Here is a 13,353-nt window from a genome sequence, read left to right as displayed (position 1 = left end):
TGGGCACTCGCCGTTATGTCATTCATGTGAGCTAGAAGATTCAGGTACTTGTCAATGGTGACCCCAAGACATCTGGAGCACTCACTGATTTTGGGGTGAATAGTGGTTAGAGGTTCTATGTACAGATTCAAGAGAAAAGGAAAGAAAAGGGAGCTTTGATGTACTCCCTGGGTGCTGAGTGTTCGGTTCGGCAAAATGCTTGTCTAATGTAGCTGATGGGTGGTCATATGACATTACCACTCTTTGCATAGATCTATCCCAAGGTGTGCATATCATGTGTATCATACCAATTCCAACCACCTTTCCCAAACCTTGTCAACTTTCCATGGCATCCCCATTAAGTATAAACCAATTACAACGGAGGACCGTCAGCCATGCCCTGTTTCGCAGCAAAGCTTTGACCCCCCAATTCCTTTCTATGTCTCTTTTGGTGATCAGTACCCCTGCAAAAAGAACAATTGATGGAAAGAATGCATAACAATGTCATACATTCACCCCAGTACAGAGATCTGGGCCTGAATCCATCGTTTTTTTGCTCACCATGGCATTCCAGTTTGTACGCAGCCATATGCAAATCAGTCTTGACCCTGCGCCCAATGGGAACAGTCGGGCCCAAACTGCCAGGCCAGGTCCACCCTGGACTGGAAACAAGCATCCTAGGACCGGTTTTGGGGTTTCAATCCTCTTCAGCCAGGATAGCTTGATTCCAGTGGCATGGAGAGCACAGGACCCGCGTCTGGGCATACCCGTCCCACTCAGGGTGACAAATGCAAAAAGAACAATTGATAGACAGAATGCAGAACATTGTCAAACATTCACCCCAATACAGAGATCTGGGCCTAATTCCATTGTTGTTTTGCTCACCATGCCATTCCAGTTTGGACCCAGCCATATGCAAATAAGCCTTGACCCTGCGCCCAATGGGAACAGTCCAGCCCGAACTTCCAGGCCAGGTCCTTCTTGGACTGAAAACAAGCATCCTAGGACCGGTTTCAATGTCAGGAGTTGCTCTATTACCATCAGTCTCCTCACACAGCCGTAATAGGGCCACCTTGGGTTGCAAAGGCACCAGTTGACTCTTTACCGTGACAAGGCAGCAATGGATTCCCTTTTCAGTAAGGTATTATATAGGGGTACAGTCCCAGGTTGTATGCTTAAGATACCCTTCTCATCATGGCATGTAGTACAATGTAAGAAGTCTCCCGTCTCATTTTAGATAGCCTTTCAGGGCTATAATAGGTGTGATGCAAGTAACTAAACTGAATGAGGCGTTGACAGGAGAAGATTGGTAGGGTGAGCAAAGCCATCTTGGCCTCCCTCCCTTTGTCATCCTCAAGCTCACCAAGGTCTGTTTATCAGCTAACCAGCAACTAGTTAACAGGTCTCTGGAGTTGACAATGAATGAGTGATATAACCTTGAGATAGCACCTTTTCACAGCGGTTCTAAGTAATTTAGACTCCAAAGGGTTATATTCCGGGGGCGTACAAGTTGGGATTGCATGGGTTTGAGCATATGATGCAGTTGAAGGAATCGGAAAATGTAGACTTATTCATACAATATGTGCGATGCTTACGGTGGCAAAGGGATTAATGCAGTCTCCTCCCCAAATGTCCTTGAGGCGGGAAATACCAGTGGAGTGCCATGCTTTAAATGTCAAAGCCATATTGACGGTCGATGGTAGGTCGCCCTGCCAATGGGGAGTTTCAAACGTAATTTGCTTATACAGGACTATGGGCCATATGTATCAAGCCGTTTTTGAATCGCAAAGGCCGAAATTCGCAGAATTTCAGCCTTTGCGACTCGCAAACGCCAGTTTTGCACTTTTTGGAATGTATGAAACATTCCCAAAATAAGGAATTGCAAACTTGTGCGATTCCTTATTTTTCCATAGCATTTAGGGAATCGCAAATTTGCGATTCCTTAAATGCTATGTATGTAGCAATTTTAGCTTGTGAATTTTGTTTAAGAATTCTCAAATTACCACCAACTTTCAGTTGATGGTAACTTGCGAATTCTTCCAGAAATGCACAAATTGGCATTTTTAAAGGTGGCATATGATGCACACACATGCCCATAGGGCATGTATGTGCGCCATATGCACACATGTTCTTTTCAGGGGTGCAGCAGGGTGTCTTTGAGACACCCCTGCAATAATTCTCAAATTGCGATTAGCAAATTGCGAATTCGCAATTTGAGAATTATTTTGCATTCATTCCTATGGGCCTCCTGGCCCATAGAAATGCCTTGGAAATTATTCCTTAATTGCGAATTCGCAAAATGCGAATTCGCAAATAAGGAAGCTTAAGGAATCGCAAATAAAAAGCGATTTTGTTGATACATATCATTTTGCATTTCCTAAATAGCGATTCCTTAAATTTCGCTATTTAGGAAATGCAAAATAGTTTGATGATACATATGGCCCCATATGAGTTAGTGCTTTGTGCCTCACCATGAAAACCATTGTAGTGTCCTCAGGAAGGTGTCTGTCTGAGCGTAGTGGAATGGCATAAGAAATGGATTGGGTGGGTGTCCTAAAACCACTGCAGAGCTAGTATATATGCTGGGTCATCCCCATCCCCAAACATCGAATCATTAACAGTCGTAAGTTGAGAGGCCCATTATTTTCCTAAATACCGCATCGGTAAAAATTCGGTATTTAAGAATCGGTAAATTGAGATTACCTACATTGGGCCTTTAGTGGTTTAGTGGGTTTTGGCAGCACCGTGATTTTTGCCCCGCACAAGTCCAGTGGCACATCACCCACATACCTCACTCTCTCCAGCAGTGAGTGTAGGTGGGAGGAGACTAGCAACAGAAACGTTTTATAAAATACCACAGGGAAGTCGTTTCAGCCTGGTGTTTTCCCAGACAGTACCAATAAGGGTCTCTCAGATTTCACCAAGAATTATGGGCTCGTCTAAATCCTGTTGATGTGTAGGTAGCAAGGACTTAACCACAAGGACTTTGATAAGTGGGTGTGCCTCCTCTGCTGCGGAAGGAGTTCAGAGTGTGTACAGGGCCTGCAGGTAGGCCACAAAGGTGTCAACTGTTTCTTTAGTGTCAGCGTGCCTATCACCATTGTCGCCTTCTATGCACGGAACCACCCTACTGCGCTACTCATGGTGGGCAACCAGTTTAGCAGTATTCCAGTTTTTTCCATATATTTTGAGTATTATCCACGGATTGATCCCTGAGTTGGGCCATGGAGGGTTCAAGTTGACAGGAGATATGGTACCGTTCAAACTGTGTGGTGTCCATTTCTGGCATTCATCTTGCCTGCATATTTTGAGCCAAGAAAAGTGCCACTGCTCCAGTTAAATTTTAAGTGTCTAGACCATGCAAAGATCTTTCCTGTAAAATGAACCTAGCCCTTTTTCTGGCAAGGTAGGCTAAAGTTTTCTTAGTTTCCACAGACTATCCTCCTAGGGCAAACATCTGTCAATCTACCCAGGATTCATTTGCGTTTGATATCTGTCCGTGTGTAGCAGCGTGAATGCTGTGGTTACCTTATTCACACCTATCTACAGAAGACCTCGGTGTTCGTCACTTTACTTTTGCGCCCTGAAGAACTCTTCTGTAATGCACATATAGGTGGGTCGTGATCACCAACACAGAAGAACCCTATGGCTATCAGCTCTCAAAATGAACCCAGAGGAGCCCCAAGACAACCATCTGTCAAATGATATCCAGAGGAAAAAAGGTCTCCATCCCTCACCCTTAAAACATTACCTTGCAGATCTCCACTTCTCACTGTGCCTGGCAAAGTAAACCCACAAACCCTCATACTCACCTCCTCTCAACAAGTAACCAGAGCAAGCCTAAACTCTTCACCTCTCAGCCAACCCCGAGAGGAACTCCCACAGTTACTGCCTTTAAAGTGTAGCTAGATGAACTCACAATCACCACCTCTCACCTCTATTCCATCTCGCAAAACCTTGTCAGAAGAACCCATTCTTGACAACTCTGATAGCAAACATAGAACAACATAATGGTCCTCACCTCCTCAAGTGTATCCAGATGACCAGCAGGGTCTCCATCCTTCAAACCCTCATTAACCCTTCGCCGCGGGGCTAATTCCCCCGCCGTGCTGGGAGGAGGGGGGGTGCGCTCAGTGTCACGGTGCTTGTGACGAGCTCAGCTCGTCACGCTGGACGGTTTCGCTGTGCTCATGATGAGCTGAGCTCGTCATGACCACGCCCGTTTCCACAGAACGTTCAGCACAGCAGGGGAATTATCCCCGCACATGAGCGCTGTGGCGGTCATGACGAGCTGAGCTCGTCATGAGCACGCAAGGTGTTAAAAGAATCTATATATGACACTTGTCATATCAAACAAAGACCAACACTGTGGTCCTCACCTCCTAATCTGTACTTGGGAGAACCTCCCGGGCACCATCTATTCAAATCTTCCCAGACAAACCCCATCCTTTCATGTACAAAATGGTACCCAAGAAAACCCCATGCTTGGTACCCCTCACTTTAACGCTGTAGTTGTGACCTCACAAAGGGTACCCACAAGAACCCCATTCTTTTCATCTCTTGAAGCTTACAAAGAGTAGTAGTAATCCTATGGGTCTCCTGCCATAAGGTTTACCCAGGTTAACTCATTGCATGTCATCTCTCAGCATTTACCCACAAGCAGGGCCACTATGATTATGCAATTTTGTGGCTGCAGCGTTTTCCATGTAATTATGGATTTGCCACATTTGCCTCATAATCCATCCTTTGCTTCATAATGTTCAGATTAAAAAAACACATTTCTAGCTCAGACAGATCAAATGTTACTAAAGGCGAGATGGCACATGTTGCCACAAAGTGGAAGGCATTTTGCAAAGGTTGACTGTTCAGCTTTCAGTTGTGTATTGCTGTATTTGGTTGTTAAACTGGTACTACAGTGTTAGTATGCGTAAAAATGGCAAAATAATAAAGAAATACTATCACAAAATGCACTGCATTATGCCATAGAATTTGCCTTTTCTTGCTGCATTATTCAGTCAACCCTGCTGCATAATTTGTTCCTCTCCTGCAGTATAATTCCAGTGACCTTGCTTATTAGAACCTCATGCTTGCCACCTCAGCGGTTGAAGCAAATGAAAACTATACAGAGGACAAAAGGTGTCGTTTAAAAAAAATAGTACAAGAATAGTTAGTCACTCAGTGCATAATAGTAATGCAAGTGAGAGATATACGCAAAGAGGGCAAGTGCACAGACAGCAAGCACTGCTTAATTCTAAACATATTCAACAAGATTTGGTGTCAAAAACATGCCACTCACTATAAACAATGTTGTTTATATTATGGTATTAATAAACCCTCTGTTCATTTTATCAGACGGTTCAAATGGAAGTCATGACTCTTTAGTTCCGTATGCAGCTGAAAACAGTGTGTAACGAGGTCCACTACTTATAATAACTTGAAGGTGGTGGATAAATAGCAAATGAAGGTTATAACTAAAACTTTAACATTTTTAAAGTCTCTCTGGTTTCAACTTGGTTTGTATAGGGAAAATAGGTTTTCCTCACTATAACTAAGTTTTAACCTTTGTTTTTTTCATTGAAGTTTAAAAAATTGTTTAAATGGGTTTCAAATCGTAGAGTCCAGTGTCGTAAGTGGGGAGTTGTTATGTGGAGTGTCGTACAGTACAGTGGAGGAGAGTGTTGTAAAATCTATTGTCATAGGCTGGAGTATAGGATCGAGTGGAATAGAGTGCTGCTCCTCTCCAATTAAGATGATTCCCATGAACTATAGACATCCATGCCTGCATTTCAATTACTTATATAGAACATACTATTCTCCAGTTACCATGAATACATTTCCCACCTAGATAAGTCCAGAATTCCAAAGATGTTCCTGGGATATGGCAGATTTTTTTGTTATGTTGTGCCCGATGATAGCCTCCTTTTGGCGAAGGGCAAACGAGGTCATAGAAGACAGTGCTGGCTGCACAATGGTACCGACCCTTAAGGCCCTGCTGGGGCAGATAGCAGAAGGCTCTGTGTCTGTAGGATACTCACTTTCCTGGTAACGTTACTAGCAGAGGGCAGAGCTGCCATGGCCTGGATGAAAGACCCTTGGCTCAGGATAGAGGCCTGGATTCAGGATGCTGCCTTCTGCAATGACTTTGCTGATTGCTTCTCCAGGTTGTTGCTACAACAGAGTAAATCCAAGGGATATGTGGAGGCCACTGAGGGGGTATGTAGATCGCCAAGCTCAAACTCATACTTAACATTCACAAAGCCACTGAAATGGTACTGCTGCTGGGATGGACTTTTGGTACTAGTCAGTCACATGTATCATCACGGTCCACTGTACTTAGCTAAAAATGAATGGACCAATAGTACGTTATATTTGATTCAATGTATTGGAAACTGGACTTTGAGCTGCAGGGATCCAGGGCAGGGTTGGACTTGACTGAAAACGAAGTTGAAACAAGTCACGAATAGAGAAGATTTTGTCAAATAATGACATTCTAGATGTATTACGCTTTGCGGTGTCCTGAATGATGTTGTATGCTTGCCCTACGCATGTACTATGTACTTAACCGAAAACTCTAATTAAAGTCCCTAAAGTAACCTGTCGTATATTTGTACTTCATTCAATATGACTACTTGTGTCAGTAGTCCTTTCTTAGTGTTCATGCCTTCCCTACCTCCCATGGTACCTATCTTGTATGTGAAGGTTCCAGCCTTGGCAGTTGATGGTCTGGTCAGCTGTGAGCAGGGCCAGACTGAGAACCAAAACCGGCCCTGGCAAAGTGCTCGGCCGGCCCCCTAGGGGTGCGACCGAACTCTTTGTCGGTCCGGTTTTCTGCCGATTTTGGTACAGGGCCGCTTTTGCTGCTAAGCTCAAAACCGGCCCCCACCCTTGTGGCGCACCGGGGGATTGCCCGGTGCCCGCAACGGCCAGTCCGGGCCTGGTTGTGAGGTTTTCTGCTCTGCTGTCTTATCTTGCACTATCTTAATAAATCCAACTTAATAACCTGAAGACGTGTCCTGCTGCCTACCTAATCTATTTACAACATAACCCCATCTTGCTACTGCTCAAATTGTGCCCAGAAGGAGCCCTGGATTGCAGCTTCCATGTTGAATACTTCACCAGAGGACGTCGTCCAGGAGGAAGGGCAAGGCTGGAGCGGTGCCCAGCACAGGACGAGAGATATGCTGGTTGAGTGTGGCAATCAGATTCATTTATGCTTAAACGCAAGAGCAGTTTGCTTTAAGTATCATTTGTTAGGTAAACCATCATTGATAGCAAGCAAGAACTAGAGGTTTTATGAAGGGGTTTCTTACACTGTGGAGGGAAGTATGCTTACTGGGAAGTAGAGTTTGCAGGGAGGAGAGTAAGTGAGATTCAAGAGGTACAATTTAAAGGACTGTGCAGTATTGGTGGCCCTCAAGAAGAAGTGTGCACCCATGAACGTGGAGTTGGGCCGCTGCTGTGACGTACATAGTTGGCTGACACTCCTCATGACAGCTGGTAAGTTGTGTGATGGTTCTGGAGCAAAGTAAGAGCTAGGATGATGGTCTTAGTAAGTAGCAAAAAATTGCACTTCTTGAGTTGTTTAGTGTGGCTGTTCTTTGTACACGTACAGATGTTTTTGCGTGTAATTAATATGCCGCCCCTCTGGTCTCCTTGGCACTAGATATGAACTCAGTAAACTCACCACTCAGAACCCTACACAATCTGCTGTAGATTCAAATATTGCACAAGGTCTTGCTGAAGACAGCGACGTCTAACCACATGGGATGATTCTTGAGTGCCAGTGGTTCTTACATTAGCTACAGCAGTGCTTGAGTGTTTTGAATCTGTCTTTTTTGTTGCCTTTGGCACTGTGACTTTGGTGTATTGACCCTGTACCAGGTGGAGTGTGTCTGAGCCCAACAATGAAACAAATTCTTGTCTTTATTTCAGAAGCCGTCCTTGCAGTTTCCCAAACTCTTCCAGCAGTTACACCAACCCTGCTTACTTTATCTTTGAAGGAGTCCAGATTCCAAAGGCAACTTCTGCTGGCCACGGTGAAGCACCCTGCAGCCCCTGCCTCATCACGTCACCAAAGGAGGCAAGCCTACAGCCAGCACCATGCAGGAGACAGCCCTCCAGAAGCTCCTGCCAGGGTCCTGTGGTGGCACAGGGGCAAGAAAGGCAAATGTGGGCATCAACAGAGGATCCGCCACCCCTGAGTCCACATGGCTGTTTGCCACGGGGCATCTCATCCCAGGCTCAGCCTACCAGACGGCACAAACCAATCAGGCAGAAAAGACCCAAATCAGCCTACATCTTGAGTAGTGTCTTGCCCTCGGGTTACACAGAAGATCCTTCCACCAATCCTCAACCTTGGAAGAGGCCAGAGTTGTCCTCCAAAGAGCAACCCTCACATTCACCATCGCTTGGGTCCGATGATGACCGTTCTCTCACTGCTCTTCAAATGGCCAAATGTCTCAGTGAACTGGACTCTCAGATGAGATCAGGAAATGCGTCTGCCTCAGAACTGCAGTGGGGAGCTTCCAAAAACCCACTACGACACACCCGTAGCTCTGTGGAGGATGCATGGGGTACCCGAATGGAGGGGCGAAGACCTCCGCAAGAAGTGCAGAAACATACCCGAAGTAGACAGGTACAGTATGTCTCAAAAGACATCCGAATGTCATGTTTAGGACCTCAAATGTGATCTTTGTCTGAAATGTCCTATCTGGGGGCACATGCAATTCATCCTACTTTGTTACATGTATTTATCGCTCCATATTATGCTTCAACTACAATGAAGTCATTTAAGACCAAATTCCTGCCTGGCCTTGCCCTAAGGTTTGGAATCTGGTTGCAGAGCATGTTGATGGAACTTCCATTCATTTAGGTAATAACATGATTACAGCGCCTCCTTTGTCATAGCGGACATCATCAGTTATGAGTGGTACAAAGCCGTTGTTGGTAGCAGTATCATATTCGTGTTAAATATCTCAATATCTTTATGTTTTTACAAGTCATGTACATGCAACGTTCAATGTCTAGTTCGTAATAAAAACATTTTTTTTAAAGTAATAAATAAGTGCTACGACCAAATGTTTTTTAGGAGGCCAGCGTCAGTCTAGCCAAATGCCAGGGCTGCCCAAGTGTTGACCTTATGTCATTTCTCCTTCCTTCTCCACCGTACGCTTCCTGTCTCTTTATCGCACTCTTGCAGGTTCCCCCATGCTATGCAATCGAACGCCTTTTGTAATTCAGGGGGGAGGCGACATTTTTACCTTTATTGTTACGCAACAGTCAGGCACCATCTAATTTATGTATGGACCTTACTGTTACTAGCTCATAGCCACAAGAAGGGTTGCCGAGATCCGACCGGAGCTGGTTGGTGATGAGTAAAATAATACCCAGCACGTTCATTATAAATACCGGTTTCACTTCATATATTCACATACATTTGACTGCCTTGCAGATTGGTGTTCCACCAAAATATAGTTGGGGAAAAAAATCATGAAATACAAATATTGAGTTAAAAATATCATGATGTTAAAAACAATGTGACACACTAATAGAAGGTAAGATTATCTTTGCTAGCGTTTTTTATCAGGCTTTTCTTTTAAATATAGCTGTGTATATTATCATATTTTAATTTTAAATAATTTAACTACGTTTTATTATTTTTCATGTTGTACGTTATTACTTTAATGTTAAATATGGTTAATTATAATAGTTTTTATTTCAATAATATTTTAATTTTTTTATCTTAAATCTTTTATCGCGCTAGTTGTTAAGTTTGTAAAGGAATAGTATTGTATATGTTTATTTTTAATTGATTATAGTTTTTAAAGTTTTAATTTGTTAATTAAATAGTTATGTAAATACTTTCGTCAGTTGTTTAATAGATCATTTTAATTATTTGTTAATAAAAAAATTGGATTTGTTGGTTATTTAGGTAATTGGCATAATTATTTTAATGTTTTTAATAATTTGGTTATTATATCATTATGCTTATTTTTTCTATAATTAATTTTACATTATTAGTTTTGAAAATAATATGTCTTGTTATTTTTTTCTTTTATTAGTTTCATTTATTTTTGGTTGTTGCAACTTCAGGCTAACAGGGTGGCAAATATTTCTGATTGAGATTTCCAACCCATATTCCTCACCTTAGAATATTACCCAGGCATCAGACTATATCTGGAAAATCTTGAGCAGGACCTCTGTTTGTCGGTAGGTGGCATCCATCATCTCTCTGCTAATTGTCGTCTGCATTAGCAGGGGCATTGCGGTGCCACCCCGGCGTGCTGACATTAGTTCCTTTCTTTCCGTTTCGACAGCATAGATCTTGAGAGCTAGTACTGTCATTTTCTGACCAAGTGTTTTGATCTTTTTTTCGACTCTTTTTGATCTGTTCCTCCCAGTGTGCTAGGAACATGTCCCTTGGGAAAAATACAGTGTCTAAACCTTGCAGGGAATGTCACATCCAGTGTTAGATCCCCACTTGGTCTGATCCCCATTTGGTCTGTCTCTGGTGCCTAGAGTCTTTGCCATGACCACAAAGCCTGAATGGAGTGCAAGATGATGCACAGCAAAGCAATTCGCTATTGGACGATGAAGTTCCTGGCAGCGTGACAGAAGAAGGCTCTGTGACATTCCCAGTCCCATTCCCGGTGTTGATCTTGGGGCCACTCCCGGAGCCGTTCCTGCAGACAATCGTTTTCACATTCCAAGATCTCTTCCTCCAAGTCGGGTAACTCCAACAAGCACAAACATAAGAAGTCAAAGCATTCTTACAATTCCTCCTCCAAATGCTGTGCTTCCTGGCCCCGCTCCTGTACACCAGGTTCTGTCTGCTCTGGACCATGGAGACTGGATTGTGGTGCTGGACATGTAGAATGTGTATTTCCATATACCTGCCCTGCTGGCCCACAGGTATTACCTGCAGTTCACAGTGGCCACGAGCATTTCCAGTTTGCTGTGCTGAAGAGCCCCTTGGGTGTTCATGAAAGTGATGGAAGGAGTTTCAGCCCATCTGCAGAATTCGAGGTTCCAGACATCCCCTACCTCATAGAGTGGCTGCAGATGGCGGGTTAGCCCCAAAAAGTTATCCTCTACCTCTAGACTACGGCTGACCTCCTGCATTCTCTGGGGCTCACTATTACCATGTCGAAGTCACACCTGAACCATTCTCAGACGCTCCCTTTCATCGAAACCATTCTGGACACAGTGTGATTCCATGCCCATCCTCCAGAGCGATGAGTCCAGGATATTCAGGCTATGATTTTAACATTTCAGCCTCTATCCTGGATTTCGTTGAGACTGACTCTGAGGCTGCTGGGTCTCAGGGCCTCCTGCATCCCGCTGGTGAAGCTTGCCCGATGAGGGCTCTTCAGTGAGCCCTGAAATCCCAGTGGACACAACACTAGGGAAATCTCTCTGACCTGGTCCAGGTATTGGAGGGGTCTGTGCAAGATCTGCAGTGGTTGCTTACGAGCCGCAATTGGCCCAGCAGCAAGCCCCTCTCCCTTCACACCCAGAGCTGACAGTGGTGACCGATGCATCACTTCTGGGATGGGCAGCCACCTGGGAAAGGTGGAGATCAGAGGACTCTGGTCTCTGGCCAAGTCCCATCTCCACATAAATCTTCTGGAGCTGAGGGCCATTAGTTTGTTATTGAAAGCCTTCCTTCCATCCATTGCAGGAAGGTTGGTTCTGGTGTTCACAGACAACACCACCGCCATGTGTTATTGCAACAAACATGACTGGGTAGAGTCATGAACCCTGCGCCAGGATGCTCCGCGCCTCTGGAATTGGCTGGAGTGTTGGGACATCTTCCTTGTCATGAATCACTTGACAGGCTCACTGAACACCAGGATGGACAAACTCAGCCATCGATGCCTTGTGGATCACAAATTGAGACTACATTCAAAGGTGGCACAAGGTCTCTTCTGTGTATGGGGAGAACCTTGGCTCGATCTCTTTGCTTCAACTGAGAACACGCATTGTCAGCACTTCTGTGCATTGGAGTTTCCAAAGCAGCTCTCATTTGGATATGCATTTCATCTGAAGTGGAATTCAGGACTCCTGTATGCCTTTCTGCTGATACCACTCACATCCTGAGTTCTCAAGAAGACCAGGATGGACTAGGCCCAAGTCATTCTTGTGGCCTCGAATTGTGCATGAAGGGTGTTGTATCCCAACCTCCGGAGCTTGAGCATTGGTTAGGCTGCACCTTCTAGGGCATCTCATGTCGCAGCAACAGGGCAGGGTCTTGCACCCAAAGCTGTGCACTCTCCACCTTCATGCATGGAGATTGAGCAGCGACAGTTGAGAGTTTTCAATCTTCCTCCTGAGGTCTATCAGGTCATCCTGGCAGCCAGGTGTTCCTCCTCTAAGACTATATACGCCTGCCGTTGGGATACGTTTGTGGCTTGGGGTTCCTCACTCCAGGTGGACCCCCTTCTGCACTTTTGCCAGAGGTGATACTGTCTGCTTTGTGTCTAGCCCAGCAAGGCCTTGCCTGGGGCACTGTTGAAGGATAGTTGTTGGCCAGTTCAGCTTTCCTGCGCCTGCCAGATCAACCCTCCCTGTTAAAGTCATCTTTTGTGACCGGTGGCGGCTCCTCCGCTAAGGCGGATGAGCGTTGCCTCACTGCTTTGCATGAGGGTGAATAAAGGAAAAATAAAATTATAATAACTTGTTGTTATTATCATTTTATTTGTTCCTGCTGCAGCAGTTTTGCGGGTGGGGTGGGATGGAGTGGGGTTGCTCTGCTCTCAGAGCAGGGGGAAGAGTGGTGGCACTATGTAAGTGCACATGAATGTTTGGCCAGCCGTCTTGGGCTGGCCAAACATTTATGCACACTTTGCATTAAAGCCTGGGTGGAGAACATGCCCAGGCTCCCAGTCCCTGCCTGAGCACCAAACCATGGCTGTCAGACTAATCACAACGCTGCATGGTAGCGTTGTGATTGGCTTAGGGGATCTTATATGCTCCGTTCCTGTACTTGTGCTGGGCGAGACGACGATGGAGAGATGGGGCGAGGAGGTAAGTTTATTTTTTTTTCTTTACCCCTTCACCCTGCCCCCTGATCTGTGCCAGCTGCCACTGGTTGTGACTCATTTTCTCTAAGGTTTGCAAAACGTATTCCCTCCTACCCCTTTTGTGAGTCCCCAATGAGACCTCAATCTGGTCCCCACATTTCTCATGTGTTCGCCTTCGAGCCCCTACACAGCTGTTCTCTGTGGCTTTTGACTATCAAAACAGTCTTACTTGTGGCTATTATGTTGGCTCTGAGGGTCAGTGAGCCTCAAGCTCTCTTAGTTTGCCCTCCATGTACCAGCTTTTCCATGACACCTGGTTCTTCGGACGAGTGCCTCTTTCCTACCGAGAGTT

The 13,353-nt window shown here is 45.0% G+C and overlaps 1 protein-coding gene across 1 annotated transcript in view; it reads left to right on the top strand.

Annotated features, from left to right (window-relative positions):
• Nucleotides 1-13,353, top strand: part of LOC147666252 (phosphatidylinositol 3,4,5-trisphosphate 5-phosphatase 2-like) — a 420,611-nt gene that overhangs the window by 289,529 nt on the left and 117,729 nt on the right. Inside the window, exon 25 of the mRNA XM_086949195.1 lies at nt 7,912-8,614. Coding sequence (XP_086805321.1) covers nt 7,912-8,614 — 703 coding nt within the window. The remainder of the gene's footprint in view (nt 1-7,911; nt 8,615-13,353) is intronic.

Source organism: Lissotriton vulgaris, unplaced genomic scaffold, assembly GCF_964263255.1.
Source record: "Lissotriton vulgaris unplaced genomic scaffold, aLisVul1.2 SCAFFOLD_568, whole genome shotgun sequence".
Taxonomy (NCBI): Eukaryota; Metazoa; Chordata; class Amphibia; order Caudata; family Salamandridae; genus Lissotriton; species Lissotriton vulgaris.
The sequence above is the reverse complement of the archived record's forward strand: the minus strand, read 5'-3'. Positions and strand labels throughout refer to the sequence as shown.